The sequence below is a fragment of the Corylus avellana genome, chromosome 7 (genome assembly GCF_965113065.1).
Source record: "Corylus avellana chromosome 7, dhCorAvel1.hap1.2, whole genome shotgun sequence".
NCBI classification, from domain to species: Eukaryota; Viridiplantae; Streptophyta; class Magnoliopsida; order Fagales; family Betulaceae; genus Corylus; species Corylus avellana.
The window spans coordinates 4,923,116-4,947,504 of NC_142496.1; the positions used below are offsets into that span (position 1 = coordinate 4,923,116).

The following is a 24,389-nucleotide window of genomic DNA, read 5'->3' on the forward strand; positions in this document are numbered from 1 at the left end:
CTATTATTCCTTAACTGCTACAGTGAATATCTTCATATTGCTATTCACTGTAGCACACTAAATTATTGAATATAATATTATTTCCACATTATTTCTCTCTTCTCTCTCTTCTCTCTTCTCTCCCTCCCTAAACGTTTCTCTCTCTTCTCTCTTCATGAATTTATAATACAAATTCAAGTCTTTTGAATTACTAAAAACTCCAAAAAAAAAAAAAAAAATTGAATAGCAAAGCGAGAGTGAGAGAGAGAGAGAGTTAATTGCAAAGCTGGTCATGGGGGGTTTGGGTTAAGAGGAAATAGCTGGTCATGGGAGGTTTGGGTTTGGGTTGACAGGAAAGAGGCAAAGCGAGAGAGAGAGAGAAAGAGAGAGAGAGAGCTAATTGCAAAGCTGGCTATGGAGAGTTTGGGTTGAGAGGGAATAGCTGGTCATGGGAGGTTTCGGTTTGGGTCGAGAGGGAAGAGTGAGAGAGAGAGAGAGAAAAAAAAAAGTGAAAAAATAAAGAAAGATTAAAAAATAATATTTTAAAAAAATAGAGAATGAAATAAAGAATCTGTTAGAATTGGTATTAAAAAATGAGTAGCTAAAATAGAGAATTGTGCTTTTTGACTAAATAGAATACCTCTTACTGCTGGAGATGCTAAGTTACAAACTCACATATGTAAGGTGAGCTTTTTTTAATTTTTAATAGATTTGGATGTGATCTAGTGTGTTTGTCTTTTTTTTTTTTTTTTTTTTTTTTTTTTTTTTTTCAAGTTGTACTAAATTGAGGTGTCAATTTCTCATTGGATGGCACAAAAAAATAAATTTGTGCCACAATCACGTAAAAGTTATTCTCATTTCGAATATAATGATTGTGTAGTGGATAGTTAAGATTTATTCAAATATTTTATATCTAACATGTGGACTTGGTAACACTAAAGATTACATCTTTATTTCACAATTATCATAAAGAAATGGTCAATATTTTTTGAGTGTAATTTAGTTTTTAAAATCACCAATAGATCTAAATTCAATAAATCACATCTCAAATTCAACGGTGATTTTAAAAGTCACATCACATTTGGGATGACTCTGAGGATTTTAAGAAGACTTATAGCATTACTCATATTTTCCTCATATTTGGCTCATCTCATCTTACAAATTGACCATTAGATTTGTGGACTTAGGTGAATCCCACATAAATTGATTCATCTATTGATTTGTAATAAAATATGGGTCAAATATGAAGAATTTATTGACCCATAACATTTCTCATTATATATCCTGCAATGTTAACTTTGACCACCAACCTTTGAATTTTCTTTTTTAACATCTAATAATTGATTATGTCTATCACTTTAACATTGTATAATAATTATAAGATAAAAAATGGTTAAATACAAAATACCTCATTGGAGTTTTGTTGCTTTATTTTTTCCTTCCTAAGATTTGATTTTTTTATCACAGGAGGTTTTTGTGGTTTTGATAATAGACTAAATTAGTCATTCTGTCAGTTGACCGTTAGTTAACTTAACGAAAGTCCAAATTGACCAATCAAATGTTGACACGTGATACCTACTTAATTTTTTTTTTTAAAAAAAAAAAATTGGGGGTGACCCATCTGGCTGGATGGGCCACCCCCATGGCTCCAAGGGGGTGGCTCCTTTGATGCCCAAGGGGGTGGCCGAAACCACCCCCAATGGTGGTTGGGGGAGGTTTCGGCCACCCCGTTGGTGCCCAAGGGGTGGCTCAGCCACCCCCATCCGGCCATATGGGGGTGGCCACCCCCATGGCCAAAGGGGCCCCAAATGGCCAAGAGCCACCCCCATTTTTTTTATAAAAATAAAATAAAATAATTTTAAGTAGGTGCCACGTGTCAACATTTGATTAGTCCACGTGGACTTTCGTTAAGTCAACTAAGGATTAATTTGGTCTATTATCAAAACCACAAGGACCTTCTCTGATTAAAATCAAACCTTAAAGGAGAAAAAATAAAGCAACGAAACTCCAGAGAGGTATGGAGTATTTAACCCTAAAAAAAAAGTGATATATAACATATAATTTCCTTATAATCAATTTACTGCTATCTCAAATACATGATATCATCATGATTAATCTACCTTAGAATTTTTCCTCAAGATAGACAAAAAATGGCTAGTCCACATGGGTGGGGGTGTAGTGAATGTCCCACCTCCTAGACCCAACTTATGATTGCCATGTGGTAGGTTGATTTATTGGGTACTAGCTTCTATTTGGTCGGTTGATTTTTTATGTACTCAATAGTGTTATTTCTTTTTTTTGGGGCGGGGGGGAACAAAATTCCGAAGAACTGATGCCTCAAATCAATCATTCTGTCACTTTTTCCGTCTAAATTTTTAATAAAAATGTAAAATTAGTTCCTAAGATTTCAGAATCAAATAATTCCTTAGGGTATTAGATGCAAATAATTGGTTAGGGTATAAAAAGTAACCCAAAAGGTGACAAATATATATATATATATATATATATATATATATATATATAGGTTTCTAAACGCGTATTGTATTTAAAATTTGACGAAATTCGTCATCAACACCAATAATGTTGTGCCATGTGTCCCTATAATAATAATTAGGATAATTATAATATAAGAACAAAAATAAACATGATTTAAAAAATCATAATAAGGAGCGGCCAAATCACTCTCCAATTCGCAAAATTAGTCCAAGGCTATAAAATATAATGGGTAAAGTCCACAGAGTCTCCTCAAACTACCATCCAATTGACAATATTCTTCATACACTTTTAATTGTGATAATGTCCCCCAAATTGCCAAAACATTGTCAATGTACCCTCAAAGACTAGCAAAAAGATAAAAATGGTCGGTTTGAATATCCTTGAAAAAGAATTCAGAGGTCACTAAACCACTCTCTAATTTGGAGGTGACCGGGAGTTCTCGAGGTTGTCTAACCACCCCCATAACGGTTTTTTAGGAGAGCCTAATGTAACGCCAATAAACTAATTAGCTAATAATTAACTAAGAGTGTTACTACTAATACCTTAAACTTAAAATAAGTAGTGAAAGTTGGGTATAGATATATTTGTAAAGAGAAATGCTAAAGGCCCAACTTTTTTGCCCAACAAAAGTCCAATTTTTACCTTCTTTTTTTTTTTTCTAAAAAAAACAAAATGGAAAATGGAAAAAATGTCTAAAGCAACCCTATCTATTTTTGGCCTTTCTTTTATTTCGTTTTTTTTGAAAAATAAAAAATGGTATTTTTCTTCATAATAATGACATTTTCTAAAAAAAAATGACATTATTATGAAAAAAATACCATTTTTCATTTTTAAAAAAATACCAAATAAAAGAAAGACAAAAAATAGATAGGGTTGCTTCAAACATTTTTTCTATTTTTTATCTTATTTTATTTTTTAAAAATAAATAAGATAAAAGTTGGACTTTTGTTAGGCAAAAGAGTTTGGTCCCAATCATTCCTCATTTGTAAAACTACCGACATAATTAGTTACCACTACCCAAGCATCTACTAAGTAACCATCACATAATACCATAATCATTACATAATGTTCATCACCATTGTAATTTAAGTTTGAGTCATAACTCTATTCACAAGCACCACATAGTAATTAAGTCTAATACATCCCCAAAAGGAATACTAGGTACCGAAAATTGTTTAGAAAACTGTATAGTATGTCCTCAAAAAAATATGAACGATGAAATCAAGCTGGAACAACCGCATCTACCTACGAATCTTCTTGTTCAACTCTTAGGGTTTGTAATTGTTTTACAAGTGAAAATAAATACAAGTCTACGACTTAGTGAATAAAACATACATGATAGCATGCTCACGAAGTAAACCCCTTTTATAAACGTGTAAGTAAAGTGTTACATGCATAATGCATTGATGTTTTGAAAGTAATAAGTTCACAAATATATATATATATATATATATATATATATATATATATATATATATATATATATATCAATTGATACTTTATAACTTGAGCACTAATAGTAGCTTCCCTATAACCTCTTCTCTTCTCTAAAGATAGGAAAAATCTTAAAAAAAAAATTACAAAAAGTTACATGCAACAGCTACCCTATTGCTTCCATAAACATTGGAAATGTTACAGTGCTTGCACTTTAGCTTCCCTATAGTTTCTCTATCCATTAGTTTAACAATAAATATTTCTCTCACCTCTTTCGCCTCTCCTCTTTTGTCTTTCATTGAAGATTGTGTTGGAATTTTATAAAAAATGTGAAAGGTAAGTAGGGAACTTATATTTTATAAACAATTAATATTTTAATGGCATAGGAAAAAATAAAATAAAATAAGCTATTGTGGAGTGTATTTGGATAGGAAAATCAAAGTAGTTTTGTTTCCTAAACTTAGGAAAAATCAAAGGGAAGTTGCAGACACCCTATAACCCATTCCCTTTCCTATATATAGGGAAAAATTAAAAAAAAAAAAAAAAAAAACCACAAAGAGTCGCATGCAGCAACTTCCATAAACATTGATACAGTGCTACCCAATGTGTAGGGAACCAAAAGAGTTTCCCTATACTTTATTTTAATATTAATATTTTTATTTCTTCTCTCATCTTTCATCTTTTTGCCTTTTATTGGGGATTGTGTTGGGATTTTGTAAAAAAATTTAGGGTAAGTATGAAACTTGTATTTTGTAAAGAAATAATATTTTAATGGTATAAGAGCATTCACAGTAGCTCCCCCATATGTGGTTCCTTTCCCTAAGTTTAGAGAATTTTGCAAAAAAGTCACAAAAAGCCACCCAAGCATAGTCCCTATATCACCTCTCAACATGAGGATCGCTACAGTGCAACCCAGTGTATAGGGTTGCATTATAGCGATCCTTGTGCTTATTAAAATAAAAAGAAAGAAAAAAAAAAATTCATTCTCTCTCCTGAATCATTAAAAAAGTAAAGAAATAAAGAATTAAAAAAATAAAGAAAAGTAAAGAAATGATATTTAATTAGTATAGGAAATAATAAGGGAAAGTTATTGGGGAGTGTATGTAGATAGGGAAGTAAAAAGAAGTTTTAATCCTTAAATTTAGGGAAAATGACAAGGAAGCGGCTAGGAATGCTCTAAGGAAAGATAAAGGAAGCTATTGTAAAGTATATTTGGATATTGAAGCAAAAAGTAGTTTTGTTCCCTAAACTTAGGAAAAATCAAAGGGAAGCTGCACTAGTGCTCTAAGTGCTTGTATTTAGAGCACCAGCAACAATTTCCCTTTGATTTTCCCTAAATTATATTGAAAGTAGTATCAAGACTAGGCTCATATCCACAATTTATGATAAAATATCAATATTGTTATAGGTAAGTAAATTATGGGAAACTTCACACAAATCCCCTTGAACTTGGAACAAGATCCTCTCCAGTCCATTTTGGACTGGAGAATTTCTAGTTAATGGTCAAGATTTTTTTAAATAGATCCTGAGGCCATAAATAGAACATCTGTCTCATTAATACAAATATATATTTAAAAAAATTATAAAAAGTTAAAGGGTGGCTGGCCACCCATTGGGGTTTGGGGGTGGCCGGAGCACCCATAGCTGGCCACCCCCAAGGCTACCAAAAAAAAGAAATCATTTGGCCATTGGGGGTGGCCGAACCACCCCCAAGGGCCAGATCTAAAAAAAAAAAAAAAAAAAAAATTCATTTGGCCCTTGGGGGTGGTCCGGCCACCCCCAAGGGCCAAACGATATATATATATATTAGTTTGGGTTTAGGGGGTGGCTGGACCACCCCAAGTACCATGGGGTGATCCGGCCACCCCTGGCCGACATTGGGGTGGCTTGAGAGCCACCCCCAGCTAAAACAGAGTGGTCCGGCCACCCCCTATGGCCAAGATGGGGTGGCTAGCCACCCTTTTTTTTTATTATTTTTTTTTAATCTGAAATATTATTATTTTTATTATTTTTTTGTAGTGGGACAGGTGTCCTATTTGTGGCGGTAGGATTTCTAAAAATAAATCACAGCCATGAATTGAATATTCTTCAGTCCATTATGGACTGGAGATGATCCTATTCCCCTGAACTTACATGTGTATTGAAATTACTCCCTTAACATTCAAAAACTTTCAATTTTGAGTATTGAACTTTCAATTTTTTGCAATGTCCTCCATCCGGTAGAATTTTATGTTAAATCCTAACGGAAGCCTTGGAAATGATCAAAATACCCTTAATTTAATTTAATTTATTTTTTAAAGATTGGTGGGTCTACTGACCTAAATGGTTTGTACTTAGGCTAGGGGATGAATCTTGGGCTGATTGATTTATAATAAGCATTGGAAAATTAATTTTTGAAGCAATAAGCTAGAAAGACTAGTTTTTGGCCCAAATGGGTTACTTGTTTTAGTTCAATTGGTTTGGCTGGAGCTAAAATGTGTTGAAATATAATTATGGGCCAAATGATTTATGGTTTAAAGAGATTAGGTCAAAAGGCATAGTAATTGGCTTATTTTTGCAAATGAGTGAAATTGGACCCTATAGGCGCAATTAAGGTCCATAAGCCCAATGATAATTTTAGATGCTTGAAGAGTCTTTAGAAGGTGATATGGCTCAATTCAAAGAAAAAAAAAAAGAAAAAGAAAAGAAGGTGATATGGCTGTGTAGGATTGGACCAACATAGCAACCAAAAGGAAGGAAACAAGTGGTCTAAAACCATGGGTGCCTCCGATTTATTAGTTTTGGAGCGAATATGACAAACTAAGTTCCACAGAAAATGTCCCTAAGGGATAGCTCAATCGGCTAAGGACCACGCCTCATGAAGTGAATATCACTAGTTCGAATTCCTCCTCCCTCTCTTGTATAGACATGTAAAAAAAGAAAAAAAAAAAATTGACAAAAAATGGGACTCATTTATGTGAGAATACAATTATGTCATTATATATTAAATTTTTTATCCGATGTCGGGGTATTATTGTCATTTTAAGTCATGTATCGCACGTGATTCATTTTCCATTAGATTTAACTAAAAATTCTAACAGAGTGAGGGTAAGTAAAATGGATAAATAGTTTAGGGATCAATTGTCAGTTCTAAAGTTTGATGGGATATTGCATATTGAGTGCATGATGATTCAAACATTTTCTTGTTTTGTCAAATAGTAGATGACTGTTTCACTTAATAACTCCCACGCTCAAAACAACTATAACCTAGAAATCCGCTCCAAAGGAAGAGATTTACCATAAGTTAAAATATGTTTTAATCATTATTGTAGTATATATAACAATGTATAAGTTAAAATATGTTTTAATCATTATTGTAGTATATATAACAATGTATATGTATGAATGGATTATGATTTCCTACAATTTCAAATTACAGAATTTAGGCCATTTCTAAGCATTAAAACGCTTGAAAAATGTCACAATTAAAAAGATCGTATATTACAGTTGAGAATTTAGTATGTTTTCATTAAGTTTTTACTCTCTATGTTGTAAAAAAACTTTAAGTCAAAAATTGTCTTCTGGATTTTCAAAGAAGTATTTCTACATAAGTGAAGAAAAAACCTTTTGGAAGAGAATATTTTCTGACTACTCCCATAACATGCCACATCTTAAATAGGTGGCATTTTCCAAACGTTTTAATACCTAACGGCAACCAAAATTTTGAAATTTAAGAATCTACAATTTCTTTGAAATTTTAAAGGATCCTAATCCAAGAATAAATGCCCGTTTGGTTTGTGAAATAAACCCCTAGAAGGAAATAGCTATTCCTATAGAATAGTCAATTCTTTTGTTTAGTAATGGTCTATTCCTATGAATAGTTATTCTCATGAGAATTACTAATCCCTTACACATAAGAATAGTTATTCTTCTAAAAAATGAGAAGAATAGCTATTCCTTAAAAAATGGAATACATTTTACACAAACACCCATATTTTTTTTTAAACTTATATATATGGAAATTAAAGTGTAGACATGCTTAGCGTTTATAAAGGGGGAAAATTACTTATTGGTACATAACTAACGTGTACGATAAGTTATTCCCAGTTTTGCTAAACATCAAATCACTCTAGGCACCCTGTTTACCTGCTTTGTGCATCACAAACCAGATATAACTTCTGATCATTGGTGACCATGTTTATGTCAAGAATTTTACCCCCATTTTCTGACAAGATACAAGTGCCACTTGAACATTTCAACTGCTCCTTTGCTGCTTTGATAAGCTCTTGAATGCTTTGCGGAACCCACATCACAGCTCCCTCTCTTCTCTCTTCCTTGGGATCCCATGGGTGAAAGGGAAACACTGTGCATGTCTTCTTGCGCATTTCATCTGTCGTTGCCAATAGAAATGTTGTCAAGTAGAGGGGTAAACATCTGAGAAAACACTTGATGCAAGAAAGTACTCAGGCTAAGGAGAAGGGCAAAATAAACAAAAAGAGATGACACGAACGATTCTCTCATTGGGTAAGATATGATCACGATGACTGTAGAGTAAAGTTAAGTAGGAAATAAATTAATAGTTCATTTTTTAAGAATCAACAAAATATTACGGATAAGAATAAAAAGATGTTTGATTTTTCTCCGTGATACTGATATCCAACTTCCTTCATTGCCTGCCTTGACGAGCTCCTTTCCCATAATGTGCTTGAGCTTCTAAGAATATCCATATTTTCTCATTCTTAACGTGTATGGATCTCTACTTCCTCAATAAAAGTGATTACTAATTGCCTCCAGTTCTTTTTTTTTTTTTTCCCAAAGCTACTAATTGCCTCCACTTGTTTGCAATTATATCCTCCTTAGCTCCCTCTTTCGGAGAAACTAGCTCTTCTTCTTGATTTTCTTCAAATCACTCGCTGCCTTCATCACCCTATGGATCCATTCTTTAGTATGTTCAATTGTAGATTTCAAAAAAATCCTATTGATACAATAATGCTTGGGAAGTATTCTGACAAGGAATAGTATGTATCACTGATAGAATGCATAAGCTTGAATCACATTGTTCAGCCCATCTCCTAAAAGATTAAGCTTTTTGGGACAATCAGTTCTCCAACATAGTATCAAACCCTTATTTTTTGTCAGGCCTTTGGTTCAAAGAAAAAGAATTTAATAATTTCTATTATATTGTCTGTAAGGCAAGGAAAAACAATATTTTCAAATTTAATGAAGTACCAAGTATATTTTTCAGTAACAAATTTTTGTATAGTAAAATTCCATCCAGAAATTGACAGTTTATTGCTAACCAGATAATTGAGGATGGCGATGCTATATGTAAGAACTACAATTTTGTTTGTACCTCGAATTCCTTGAGAGCAATCAGATAACTCAGACAACTGAGAAGTTCTCGCCACTTCTAGCAGCTTGATCAAATTCTTATTTCCACCTATACAGGCATCATCAAGTGGAGTATTTCCCCATCTGCATGCAGAAGACAGGCTGACAAAGGTTACTCCAGCTGGCAAAGTTCTAATAGTAAAAGGCCCATAAAGGTATGCTTTCAAACGTGCATTATTGTATGTGTTTTTTTTCAATTACCCTACTGGTAGTGCAGACTATACTATTGTCCCCTTTCGTCCTTTTAATGTCTTCTAACTACAATAGAAATTTGATGATTGAGAAATTCAAATTTCTTTCAAAGTAATTTTTTGAAGGTTACTGAAATGTAAACCAGAATTTTATTTCATCATGAGGGAAAAGTATACACCATGATAGCCCTTTTCCTAGTCTATATCTACATCTTCAAAGAACAGGAAGTGAAGAATGAAACAATGACTGAGATTGACAAGACCATCTAAACCATTTAGATAAAACTAACATGTCTAGTTTTTTTTTTTTCCTATTCAAACTAAAATGTCTAGTTAAATGTTGAGTAACATGTATATTACTATTTTTATTACTCATCCAAAGATCAATATTGTAAACAACCATAAAACCCATATCTTATTGAACATGATGCTAAAATCTGGATGATGCACATGTAAAAACATATTTAATTCATACATCAAGCAAAGCATAACCTGTAATCAGTCAAAACAACTTCCTCATACTGTACAATCTTATATTATGCACTTTCAAAACTGCTAGAGGCTCAAAACGGATCATGCTTCACCCTTGTCTTAAAAACCACATAGTTATTCAACTTATACCTGTCCTTTGACAAAACACTTGCTCCTGCTGCTAGAAGTAATTCTGTTACTGAATAAAACCCTTCCGAGGCAGCTAAGTGAAGTGGTGTTCGGAGATCATAATTTTTGGCATTCGGATTAATTCCATTAGCCAAAATCCTTTTTAGAAGATCCAAATCCCTCCTCGCAATAGTCATACAAAGAAAATCACCAGCATTATCAATATTAAGCGCTGCGCCTGCCTTGACAAGTAAAGAAGCTACTTGATCGTGCCCATTTTTGATGGCTTCAAGCAAGGGAGTGTTTCCAAGCATATCTAGTACACATGGTTAAACAGGACTTACTACTAGATTCTTCTGATATCCAGTTAAATAAATACTAAAAACTTGCAAGGAGAATGGCAATTACAATGAACCCTTGCATATCTTCTAGTAAAAATAATGAATAGCTGCAAAAATTAAGACATCACATCAAACTTTTAAATCTTGAAATATTTTTAATTTTTTAAATTAATGGACAAAGAAAAAAAGAAAAAATTTTATCGACAAAGTGATTTTAGAAGCCTCTTTATACATTTGATGGTGGATAGATCTTTAATAAGATAATATCCATTTCATCCAAACCCCTTTTTTTTTCTGTTGCACCACCATTATAACTTCAATTTTTCCATGATTTAAAATTTAGTCAAATGCTCTAATCTGTAGCCTTAATTTTCAAAATATAGCAATATCCTTTTTTTTTTTCCCCTTAAGTTTGTTGAATTTGTTTGCTATTACGTTTGTGCTGGCAAACAAAGGCAAAAGTTAGACAAGGGAAAACATTTCAGAGTTTTGATAGTGTTGGACTTTGAATTGGAACTAATTAAACTAAATACAGTTATTCACCACAGACAGTGTACTCATAAAGCCATAAAGGTGTTAATTTTTATGGGATAATAAACATTTAGCTCCAAGGATTTCGACCCCACGTGCCCTTGAAATTATTTTTTATCTTGGAAGGGGCAATGTGTTGGGGAGCCCACCAAACTATGGACAGAATGACAAAGTACTGGGGGTTGGGCTCACCTGACCACCCTTGATGGTAATCAAAGCACAGGTAGTTGAAAAGCCTACCTGAAATGTTGATGCTCACTCCTTGCTCAATAAGGAAAAGGGCAATATCTTCATATCCTTTGCATGCAGCAATATGCTGTGTTAAAAAAAATAAAATAAAATAAAAAGTTATAAGAGTATAAGCCATACCAGAATTTGTTTCATTCCTAATAATTGAGAAAGGGGAAAAAACAAACACCATAATTAAGATGGTTCAGGACAAACTTCATAATCTTAAACAAAATATTATGTTTAAATCCCTTTATACATGGATGGCGGCATTTAATAGTCTGCAATGTTCTAGCTTTTCTAATTTTTTGGGCTTTTGTTCTTCCTTTTTTCCCTAATAGGAAATTTCTCTTGTATACTTACTGTGTATAAGGGTTGCACCCTTCTGCGCTTTTCTAATGATATCAAATTACTTGTAAAAAATTTCAATGATAAAATAGACACATGACACAAAATCAGTACCAGTTTTTACTAAATTAGACTTCATAGTTAAAGCTCATTACAGAAAAGTCTATAAACCCTAGTTTTCTCATAATACCTTGATTAAAAAAAAATTGAGTTTAAAATTATCACTTATGAAATATCATTTCAGAACAAACATGTTAACACGACTGGGATAGCCATATAAATGCATCAATTAAAATTCACCATCACACTAATGTTCTTGGAATGAATAAATACAAGTGACCAATTGCAAAAGAACATAAATCACAGGCATACATAAGTCATATTGACATGAGGCTCGACTTTAATAAGTAGGGTTTACAAGAGTGACGTGTGAGAGTGACAACTGCCCAGAATGACATGTACGCCTGATCTCCTCAAAAAAAGGCTGTAGAGAGGTTGTACCTCCCAAGGAATGGGTAAAACGCCCCTAGTGTTACCCTCAACCTTGGCTAGTAAGCCAAGACCTTCAAAAATGCCCAATTGGGCTTGACAATTTTGCATGATTTAGGGAAGTAAAGCAGGTCCTATGCATCCTTGTAGAGAATTAGCAACCTCCTCAGCAACCCCATACCTCAAATGATCCCTAGGTTGTTAAGTGAAAAAACAAAGTGTGCCAGGCATTAATACAACATTTAAAGAACTCGATTACAGATTTACTAACACAACTCGAATCACCACGAACTCATGCTACACCGTTCTTTCTTGTTCCCCTTTTGAATCCCATTATCCTTACTCTTCGTCCATGCTACTCACATGTCAACTCAATGCGCTCCCCACACTGACTCCTCAGCACTCCACTCTAAACCTCAGTCCACAACACTTCTCGAAATCCCCCAAGGTTCGTATCTCAAAGCCGATATGATGTCATTATGTGTGTGTGATTCCTATATCAACATTTAGAAGGATTATTCTAAAGAATCAAGATGTCAGTGGCTAGAAACAGTCTGAAAGATCTAAGGCCTATTGCTCTCTCAAAAGTGTTTTCCTTCTGTGTTGTCTAGTCTCATGGAAGCCCTAAAAATGAGATGTCTATAATAGGTACAAAAAAACACCTAAACTCAGTTTGGAAAACTTCATTCAAAATAGGATACAGAATATTTGGAATATATACTCGTGTTCAAGCGGGAAACAGCGTGTTCGAACACCATTAGTTATAAAACAAGACTTTTAGCTCTCGCATTCAAACGGCTATCTAGCGTGCTTTGAATAAAAATAATCAAACATCTGTTTGATTCAAACAAGACTTTGAACGCACTTTGAACAAAACCAATATGAGATCTGTTTGGTTCATATGAAGCTTCGATCACACTTCAAACGCTATAATTTGTCTAATCATATTAAAATGTGGGTTCAGATGTGCTTTAAACATTGGTCCTTGGTTGATATTTTATATTCACATTCAAACGAGATAATGAGCGAATTTCAAATGAAACTCTCAGTCTCTCATCCCAAGTCCACCATTCAAACAAGACTTGTACATTTCGAATGCTAGTGAACAATCTTGTTAAGTATCAAGCATTTTATTTCAAATACTTAACCCTTCAACTTTTTCACACGACAACTTAACCCTAAGTAATGTGTAGTCATGTCTAACTTCCTAAAAGTCAAGTTTTAGGTTTCTAGTCCACTATCATTAATATATGAGAACCATTAATAGGTCGTGGTGGTCTCTTCATGAGTATGTGAAATATGGCTTTAATTAATGAAAGACACGACTCACTAAACTTGGAGTTTCACACAACATGTATTCATCTACAAAATTTACTAACACAACTATGAACTTAACAATCTAGTCAAATTCTAACTGTTTGAAATTGCCAAAGTACCCCTAAATTAATACAAAAAAAAAGTACTTCAAATTCGATACCAAAAGAACAGCAAATCAGCCCCTTGGTAGCTTTCCTTTCCTCCCCAAAGTATGCTACTCAATTTTGTTAGTAACGCCATAACATAAACCTATGAAGCTAAGGAGGTAAACAAATGGAAGAAAAAGGTGACAATTTCTGCTGTATGTGTGGAGCTCCCTTCATCATTATAAATCATGAAAACCAGCCTGAGAATTTGTGCATGCTTTTCTTTCTAGTGATGTTAGAACAAAAGGGAAATTCAAACACAAATCATCTTCTTTCTCAAAAGATAGGCTTATCAAGACATAAAAGGTCCAGTTTAGCTTGTTAGTTTTAGATCTTCTATTATACCAAAAAGCAAAATGCATTTTTCCATTTTTCTTCATATAACTTAAATTTAGATAGATTAGATGATTCACTAAACTCTCCCTTATTTAAAGTTTGGAGAACCAAACTTGCCAAATTTTGTCATTGAGATAAAGTGAGGAGGAGGAGGAGGAGGAGGAGTACTAAGTTGTTAAAATTAATTAAAAAGGTCAGTATGGTATTCCAGTGCTCTATAATAATAATAATTAAAAAAATTAAAATGTAGCCTTAGCCTTCTAAATTCCATACCAAAGGTGATCTTCCATTATAATCCGTCTTATTGGGATCAGCTCCTGCTGTAATCAAACGTTTCACTCGATAAGAATCTCCATCATAAGCAGCACAATTAACCTTCATAGCCAGCTCTGATTCACGCTTTTCAATATACAATGTAATATCTGATTCCAAAATCTTTCTTCGAAGATTGGATTCCTTACCCTGTCAATTGCTAAAATTGTTAGAATATTTTTTACTGACTCATGATTTCAAATTTCTAAACTAGATAAAACTAGAGTTCAAAGTCTTTTATGTAAATAGAGAGCATTTCCACAACTTAAACAACTAATCTGTATTCAAATGAAAGGAGGAGAAAGAAAATTTATATTTCCAAACTCAGTTTACCTCAAGGAGGTTGTTCATTATTATCCGTCCATCAGAAAAACATATCTCCAAGATTTCTTTAAAACATTGTATATCAAGTCGCAAGACTCTAGATAGTTCACAAACTCGAACTGTGGAAGTCTGGGGAGAATTACAAAGAAAAGAAACCTCGCCAAATGAGCTATGAGCTTGTAAACGCATAGGAGAATCTTTTGTTTCATCATCTTCAACCTTTCCTATCTCCTCCTGTAGATAATGTCATATCCATCAAGCCTATAATTCAAGAATACATAGATACAAATACCCACAAAAACAGAGACATATGTCTAGATATACTAATATTTAATACTTAAACATGCAAATAAGAATAAAAGATATCCAATATATAGATATATTTTTAGATATTCTTAAGATCAACAGTTGAGTATATTTATTTGGTTTCACATTCTAGGTTTCTTCAAATTGATAATAGATTATACTGGGAGATATTTCTGCTTGGTGGTTATATGCAGAAGTAAATATGTAGATTCTTGAGATAAATATGTAATAAAAAAGTAAAATATAATCAACACACCCTGCACTTAGACACGTTTCTGTTCACACTTCCTACATTATTCATCCCACCCCAACGCCAGTAATTCTTCTTCCTTTGGAAAAAGCTTTGGGATCTCTAGGGAGAAAGAAGGGAATAGCGCTAACTAGAGAGAGAGAGTGGTGTTAAGGGTCATCAAAAAACTCGAATTAGTAACCAGTATGGATATTCAAGGCATTATTCTTCCATCATAACCTACTGTGATTGGCTTCTTGGTAACATCTTGTTACTCTATAAATAGGCTTCAGTCAAGTTGAGATATCTTTACTTATAAAAAAGTTAATACTTTTTATAGAATAAAAATTGTTAAATTATATTGAGGTGGCCATATCATCTAGATACCATATATAGAAAATAAAGATGCTGCATTGCAAGTACACAAACAAATAAAAAGATAAACATATTGGAGTTTGAAAGCATTTAAAAAAGAAAGAAAAACTCATACCACTTGGCCATGACATATGATATAAAGTTGATCTATTACATTTCCCTGTTCTATAATCACTTCCCCTGGGAGGAAAAACTCTTCATGAACTTTGATTGCCTGATAAACCATGGAATAAATAAGAGCCATTTCCACTGAAAGAAGCTAAGCTTCAAATGTTGTCACTTCTGTTTTATATGATTGAACATTATGAAGAGATATCAAATAATGACATTATAGAGAGAGCAAACAAAATAAGGAAAAAATATGAGAGAGGTCATATAATAGAAAGTATTTATTCATAAAATCATATACCCAGACACTAAACTAGGTAATTACATGCTTTCAACTAACAATCTACTTCAACTACATTCAGCTTAAACTAAAAGGTGCCTCAAGTAAAATAAATACATTGAACAAAATTTCTAGACACTGATGCCCTCAAAGCCACCAGAAAGCATGGAGAATGCAGGCTCATTTAATGTACCTGCCATTTGGGTACCCACAGTTTTATAATGCAATACTAACTCTTTTAAGTACAAACATAATAAATAAATAAGGCATATAGAATGCACAGTACAATGAAATAATTGATTATAGCTCAATTCCTGGAATTTAGATGTTGATGGACATTTTAGAGTGCCATTTTATTTTAAGAGCAATTAACTTGTTGCCAACACTCAGATCTTCACTGCTTAGAAAATTTTTCTTTTCGTAACCAGTCTTATGAAACTCTATTCAGCTTTGATCTGAAATGTGATGCTAATGCAATGGAGATATGAATTGAACAGTGAACCCTAAAATAATTTATAATTTCAATTAGATTTGATGTGTGAGCGAGAAAGACACATCGTTAAAGAATAATTTCAATTAAAGTTGATGTATGAGTGAGAAATACACTTTCTATTTTTGTTTTTGCAAGTAAATTCAGCTTGCCATAAGATTCAGACTTCTCTTATGCCCTTTCTTTTCACTAAGTAATTTATAAAGGAAAACATCGAAAAAGGGGGCACCTCTATAGCACACAGGAAGCATACAAGAGAAGCTCCAAAAAATGCAAAATAAATAGATCAAGGTCTAAAACTTATAATGTCCCAAAAAAACCTTTAAAATTGAGCCACCAGTGAAGAAGGAATAGGAGGTAGAATATGAAGAGGACAATGTTCTCAGCAAATTTATCTCTAGCGTCCAAGCTCAACATGTTGAAATACTCTACTACTCTCCCTCCATATGGACAACATCTAGACTTTTCCTGCTTCTGACAGTGGCTTCTGAACCACAACATCTCTACAACTGTCTCTGGTTCAATTGATCACCATAACATCACCACAAGATCCATCTAATTATTGAGGAAGTTGACATGTGTGTGGCTTATTTCACGAATAACATGTTACACTGAAGCCTAAATTCAGGTTTAGCAATGGTAAGAAAATAGAAAAGGAAGAAAACAACAAGTAACACAACATATAATCTCACCAAATAAACTATTACTTATCAAAAAAAAATAATCTCACCAAATAAACAGGCTATTCATGTTCATGTGAAAAGAGAAACAAGTTTCTTACTCATAAACAGCTGTGAGATACCAACAATAGAGACAGAACCTGATTAGGGTTAGGGTTGGTTGATGTTTATTATATCCTTATAATTAAAGAGTCCGTGAGAATACTAGGAGTTCCAACCTGCTTACTGTAAACTACATGACATGATAAACTACTAAAAATATAGTACTCCTATGACACTACCCCCTTCAAGGTTATGAGGTGAGTATCTGAAACTACACCATAATGTTTGCCAATTGACTTTAGTACACGTAACGAATGCAAACATGACTGTCTCTGGCTCAATTCATCACTACAACATCACCAACCCCGAAAGAAGAAGACAACATCCAAAGACCTACCGATCAAACACTTTTAAATAACATGATCAAAAGTCTCTCCCCATCCCATTCACACTAGTATAGACAAAAAAACACTTCCATTGGGGTGCAAGCTCATCAAGTGCTCTTCCACGAAAATTTCATGCATCTAATGCCTGTAATTTTACTTTTTTTTTTTGATAAGTAATGCCTGTAATTTTACTAATTGCCAGCCATAGCATCCTCAACAGTACCAAAACCATGACCACCATGTAACAATTGAAACAATGCATCTGTAGATTTCGATTCCAAGTCTTGCACCAGTCAAGCTAACCTCATTCTCAGAGCAGCAGTCCATCAGTTCATAACTAACTACTGTTGCTCTTCTATCCACAAGAACAGAGAATACGTCAGCAGAAACGCCATTCAAAAATGCATCCCCACACAAAACATCCTGCCACAAAAGTACTCACCACTTATACCCTTCCATTGAACATCTGTTCTGCATATAATCCACTTGTTTTCACAAAGAAATTCTGTTGATCTCCTACCATTACAATTACCTTTTAAGATCCTCAGCTTCCTCACTCCCAAACTGCCAACTTGTAATTAAAACCATATTCCAATGAAACCAATGATATTTAAACTCATCATGTCTCAAGCTGTAAAGAGCTCCTTCTTCAAGTTGCTCAGCCACCTATAACAGTATATGGAAAAACCACATACAGTAGGTCACAAAACCTTTTTTTTCTTTTCTAAATAAGTAAAAAAGCAGGTTGGAAACCTCAACAAGGTACTCTTAATCAGTGTGATCTTCTCCCTGCTTTATACAATTACAACCTTTTAAACTCAGAAAACACCTTCTCACAGCTCAATAATAGAATCAGGTACTGGAATAGCCTTAAAAGAAGAATCCAGTGGGAGCACTAGGTAAGACACAGGCATGGAACTACCACAAGTAAATAGGCTATCTACATTTTAAAACCATACATGGCATGCATTTCTATACTAACAATTGTGCTGACTAACAGGAGATAATAATGGATAGCATTCCTCTTAAATAAATTCCACCTAACCATTGAAAACAGGAGCAGCATATGATTCAAGACGAATTTGTGCAGAGAGCAAATTGTGCAGGAAAACCAATAATGCTCAAGTTCCAAAATGTGAATCTTAAGTATGAAATCAAAAACTAATCTAGAAGAACAAGATTGAGTTGTTACAGTGATGCTTGCAATGAATAAACAATCCCTAATAACAGTTCTAATGAATTTTGCATGTAGAAAATCAAACTGGAACTGTCAGCTGTCTGCCGCTAAAATGGAATCCTTGGCAGTAAGGAAAGCTGATACTTCTAAAGTCAATGGATGTGATCAAGATCATAGATACCATGTGACTTTAAACTTTAGAAACAGAAAAAGTAAACTGAATTTATAGGTGCTCAACAATTGGAATTCACATTCTACTTTACATATAGAGCATGATGGCTTACAGTCTGCTTGATGAATCCCAAAGAGCACCCCTTGAATATAGAAGCTTCTCTAATATATGGCTCATATAAGTTCTGTGAAATCTGCATAAAAGAAAAGACAAATTGTCGTACAAACATAAAATTCAAGCACTTCCATAAATTCATAAAGCATCAAAAGAAAAACAGGTACATGCAATGAACAATATCAAATCAACGTCTAAAAAGTTGCAGCATGAATTCTAACCAAATTATTGGGACAAACACTCTTTTTCTAACTTATCCCAACTCACAAAACTAGGTAATTGCAGTGATTCTGAGAAACATCCTCCACAATTATTGTAATCAGTTTGTGATTTCCCAATTCTAAATTACTTACATAAAGGAAACCGATACATTTAGTAAACCTTACTAAACCATCTGATGAGGCCAAGTGATACTTCTATAAAAACACAACTGTGAAAGATTAAATTTCATTAAAGTAAGAGACATTCAATTTCTTAATTGGTCTAATCCTTCTCACCACCTGCAATTCTAAAAATTGAAACTTAAGGTATGGGTGAAAGAGAAAATCATTCAAAATCAGTGGGAAGCATTGATGTATGTGTTCATTCTACATCTAAACGGTGGAAAACAACTGATATAACTTCTATTGGTATAAGGATCGAACAAATGCATATTTGCAAATTGTGAAGTGAATAAAAAAGTTTTGAAAACCAAACTTATTGAGTAAAGCAATATGGAAGTTTGAGGGAATTATCTGTCACAAAAGCTTATTATATCAAGCATGGAATTGTTAGGAAGTTGGCCAACAATTTAAATCACGTATGCCACATGCTATCCCCACCCCCTTTCTGTTTGCAGGCTCCAATAACTATGCATTAAATATGGGCCCTAAACATGCAGAACAGAAGAATTACCAGAAACCCCAAAATCTTAAGCCAACAGGTAGTGGGCCAAATATTTATATCAAGCATACCACATGCCAAAAGAATGAGCTAAACTGATGGTGTATAGGCAAATTAAAAATTTTCAACACCTTCGTCCGAATAGAGGCTGGAACATCCTGAAGTAAAGCAAATTCTGTGTTGCTACGCTCATATTGTAATCGTAGATGACTTTTGATCTCCTTACTTGTATGTCTATCAAGCTTGTGTTTATTCATATATTTGATAAGGTCGGCCATTTTATCCCTAAACTTTTCTGTCTTTGATCCTTTTACTATCAATGCTGCAATGTTACCAAGCAGATAAGCACCAAGAATCATGTCAAATGATACATAAATCATAATGAATATCATTTCCCTGACATTGACAGCATGTATTTCTCCATAACCTGCAAATAGAGCATATTATCAGCACGTACAGTAAAGCATCCCAAATCCGATATGAGAAACTCAAGAGTGAAAAAAGCACTAATTCATAAAGTAATGAGAAGGGACCATTGCCAAAGTTTTGAAAATTCATGTACTGTGTTAGATCTAATCAGAGAATACCTTCAGGACATAGCACTGCTTCATATAAAAATGATAAGGAGTCATTATCAACAATTTTTGAAAATAGACATACTGTTTTTGATAAAGCGTGAACTCGCACACACATGCATAGTAATCTTGAGTGTCACTTGTACAAATAATCAATAACTTATTAGTTATATCTGTTTTTCTTCAAGAGAGAATCATAGACAAGCATACCAACGGTTGCCATGGTAACAATGGCAAAATAGAGAGATGTTACATAACGCTTCCAAAGATCAATCTCTCTAAAGTGTGAATAGCTGTAGTCACCCATCTTCAAACTTCCTATCCATGTGTAACCTTCATTGGAGGGAGGCAAAGTGGTAGCAAGATAGTAAAAGAAGCAGGCAGCCGTATGTGTGCAATAGAGTTCAACAACAAAAAGTTTCGCAATTCTCGTGGTGAGGTAATTTAGCCGGATATCCTTCTCCAACTTGTCAAAAAACTCAGTTACTCTGAGTGCTCGACTTAGCCTAATCCACAATAGGTACCTGACTGGCTCTTTTCTACCAGAAGCCTGATCAGAGCAGTTGTGTTCAAATCATCATATAAAGAGTTACAGCGCCAAGTTCGCTGTATCAAACTCACAATAATGCAATCAAATATGAAGCAAAGATGTAATAAGAATAAATCTTAAGAATTTTATTTTGTTTTTGAATAGAGATACCTTATAAACATCTTGGGGAGTCACTCCAGAATAAAAACAACTTGTGACAGAGTAATTGACCACAAATGGTAAGGAACAATATAATGTTGTTGATGATAAAAGAAAAGGTTCCGAATTGATCATCTTATTTGTAACATATCATCCTAACATACCCTTTTCAGTTTTCATTTTTCTTTTTCTTTTACTTTTTTTTTTTTTTTTACTTTTTTGTTTTTGTTTTTTTTCACTTTTTTGGGTTTCGGAATTGCAAGCACTAAATGCCTCCCTTCAAGATAATAATGCATGCCAGAGCTCTTATTGTGGAATAAACTTGTATTGTATAATCCCAGAAAGTGTTTCTCCTGATTGGAGCTCATTAGAACTCCGGATGGAATAAAAGAAGCGGAAAACCAAAACCAAAGAGTGAAAATCAGTGTACAGTACCTTGTAGATAGCATCCCAGGGGAAACAACCCAGTAAATCAACAAAGAACCGAGATTTCAAGTACCTATAGCCAAGCAAATCAAGAAGCATGAAAAACCCAATTGTGTTTTGCATGGCTACAACAGATTAAAAGTAGGAAAAGAAGAAAACAGGTACCGAATGGCGATGAGCTTGCGGTCGTAGATCATGCGGTAGGAGTGGGTGTCACGATAGGCGACGAAGAAGCGGACGACGATGTCGATGAGGAATGCGAACTGGCCGGCGATGTCGAGGAGGAAGAGGTTCTCCGGGAGTCCCCGGAAGAATCCGAACTCCAGGGGCGTGAAGAAGGAGGAGTACACCGCCCATAGCAGAATGAAATACGTCCACGCCACGTACCACCTGCGTTGCTCCCCCCATCATATTCAAATCAATTTCCATTCTCTCATTTCAAAATCCCCGAGACAAACAGCAAAAGAGTAGAGCCACTCCATTGGTGTTTGCATTGCTTCATGCGTACTTTGTGAAAACTACCACTATTTTATAATTTAATTTATTTATATTTATTTGAGAATATTAGAAATATGGATAAATGCAAATTAGTCAATGGAGTTGGCTCAAATTACAAATCACTCTCTATGATATAAAAAATAATTTATAGGTCCTTGTAGTTGGCTTAAATTACAAATTACTCTATGTAGTATAAAAAATTGTTTATAGGTCCTCAAGGTAGACTAAAATAACAGTTTACTCTTTGAAATCAATTTCCGTTAAGTAACTTAACAGATTCCATAATTTTGACACGTCATACCCAATAAAAGTGCGACACATATTATTATTAATTTCTAACTTAAAAAAATGACAACTATAATTCACAACATTTTAGGACACCAGCTAAGATCACACATTAGTCTTCACTCTAAATCATACTGCTATAATAAATTAACATAATCTCTTATACGTCAAAATTTTACAACCCTCTTTCATTTTCATCTTCCTCGTCATGATTTGGGTACATTTTGCGATAATTTATTAGCCACATCTTATAACCATTGAAAATTAAATAAAAACAACATTCAAGTTAATAAATTGTGACAAAATTGTCCTGCAAATTAAGTTGGTGAAAATTTGGTTACTCCTTTTATTAAACTGACATTTGCCTTTAAAGCATGAAAATTAATTTTAGAGAGTAGACTGTTATTTTGGCCTACCCTAAAGACCCATAATTATTTTTTATACTACAGAGAGTGATTTGTGATTTAGGCCAAATACATGGACCTATAAATTATTTTTTTATATCTTAAATAATGATTTATAATTTAGGTCAACCACAAGAACCAATTTTACATTTATCTCTAAAAAATAATTCTTCAATAACTTTATCCATATATGCCTCTTTCCTTTCACTTTTTTTTGTTTTTTGTTTTTTTGTTTTCCCTATTTTCCTATTTCTTTTTATACATAATATTTTTATACAAATTGAACTTAATGTAATATTTGACAAAGCCTTTAACCGAAATAAATTAGAAAGGTTTTTTACTTTTTAACCTTTATAAAGTTAAAGTAAGTCTGACATGACTGGTTATCCATTTACTCATGATCACATCCTACTAAAAATTAAGACAGGTAAAATGATGGAAAATTTTATTTGAAAATGGGATAAATTCCATACAATTACTTTACGAAATTACAAAATTATACATTAAATTAAATTCGCGTGAAACCATAATAAGCAAACTGTTCCAAGTTTTTTATTTTTATTTTTTATTTTTTATTTTTTATTTTTTATGGTTAGTCATATTAAACACGATTCGCAAACTTAACACAAAATTAATAAATAAAGACAGAAGGGTTCTGTCCATTTAATTAAATGACTGTGTTTGGATGGACCTACATAGTCTTATACTTAAGTTTTGCCAGTACCACTCAAACTTAATACGCAACATTTAAATATAACTATTTTTTAATAATATGCGAACTCGTCTCGAACCTAATATAAAATTTAACTAGTTAAGGTTGACAGGTAGAATTAAAGTTGACTTACATAATCTTATACTTATGTATCAATATGATCCAAACCCGACATGAGACCATGAATTATTCCTCTTAAGAGAACAAAATTTTGTTACAAACTAGTTTGGAGCTAATTCATACCAACTCATTTAATAAAATGATATGTGTTTCTTAACATGTGAACATGTGTCACTTTATTCGATAGGTTTGTATGTATGAATTAGTTACAACCTAATTTGTAACAAATTTTTGTCAAATTTTTTAATAATTATGGGACAAGTGTTCAACTTATTAGATAAGTTTGTATAAATTAGCTAAAACTTATCTCCCTTTAAAGATGAGGCAAGAGAGAACCACACACACACATAGAGAGAGAGAGAGAGAGAGAGAGAGGGGAGACTAGTACTGTACGTACCAGTAATCAGGATGAATGATAAGGCGCTGCCATCTGGTTCCGGGCTGAGAGCCGTCCCTGAGAAGTTTACTCCCAGTACTCAACTCTCTTTTCAACGACCCCAAATGGCTCTTCCACGAGCAGCACTTGCCGGAGTAGTCTCCAACCTCCCCAACCACATATCCTTCATCTTCCGACGACGACTCATCACCACCACCTTCTCCTCCTCCTCTCCTTCCTCTACTATTCATCTTCCAAAATTAAGCTGATTGGAGGCGCAGACAGATCGAGTAGTTCTTGTTTTATTGAGAGAGCAACATATATATAAAGGATCGAAAACTACGATTATATAGTATTGGTGTGAAATGAAAGCAGCTTTTGTTATATATTCTGATAACTTTGTTGGGTGGGTGCATTATGTTGGAATTTACAGCAGTAGTGCGATTATGGCGGCCAACCAACAGAATCAGCGGACTTTAAACTCAAGATCAGTATACTGGAATATGTATGATGTGTCGGAACATGTTAGATTGTGATAATGTGAAATGCATAATATATATATGACGTCGAATATAACAACCGACAAGAGTTCTTGTCATTAGACTCTTGTCATTAGTCATTT

At 33.6% G+C, this 24,389-nt stretch overlaps 1 protein-coding gene across 1 annotated transcript; it reads right to left on the reverse strand.

Moving 5' to 3' along the window:
- Positions 1-7,863: 7,863 nt before the first annotated feature.
- LOC132185785 (potassium channel SKOR) lies at positions 7,864-24,389 on the reverse strand. The gene is made up of 13 exons (XM_059599572.2): positions 23,789-24,389; positions 21,538-21,762; positions 21,382-21,445; positions 20,469-20,808; positions 19,815-20,110; positions 18,800-18,880; positions 15,468-15,566; positions 14,452-14,676; positions 14,080-14,268; positions 11,183-11,258; positions 10,092-10,386; positions 9,242-9,363; positions 7,864-8,278 (listed from the first exon to the last, which is right to left on the reverse strand). The coding sequence occupies exons 1-13, from the start codon at positions 24,016-24,018 to the stop codon at positions 8,031-8,033; spliced, it is 2,490 nt and encodes an 829-aa protein (XP_059455555.2). The 5' UTR covers positions 24,019-24,389; the 3' UTR covers positions 7,864-8,030.

Coding starts and splice junctions, on each gene's coding strand:
- LOC132185785 (XM_059599572.2), bottom strand. CDS start 24,018: ATGAATAGTAGAGGAAGGAGAGGAGGAGGAGAAGGTGGTGGTGATGAG. Junction 21,763..23,788: donor ATCATTCATCCTGATTACTG/GTACGTACAGTA, acceptor GGAGCAACGCAG/GTGGTACGTGGCGTGGACGT. Junction 9,364..10,091: donor AGTGTTTTGTCAAAGGACAG/GTATAAGTTGAA, acceptor TTCTGCATGCAG/ATGGGGAAATACTCCACTTG.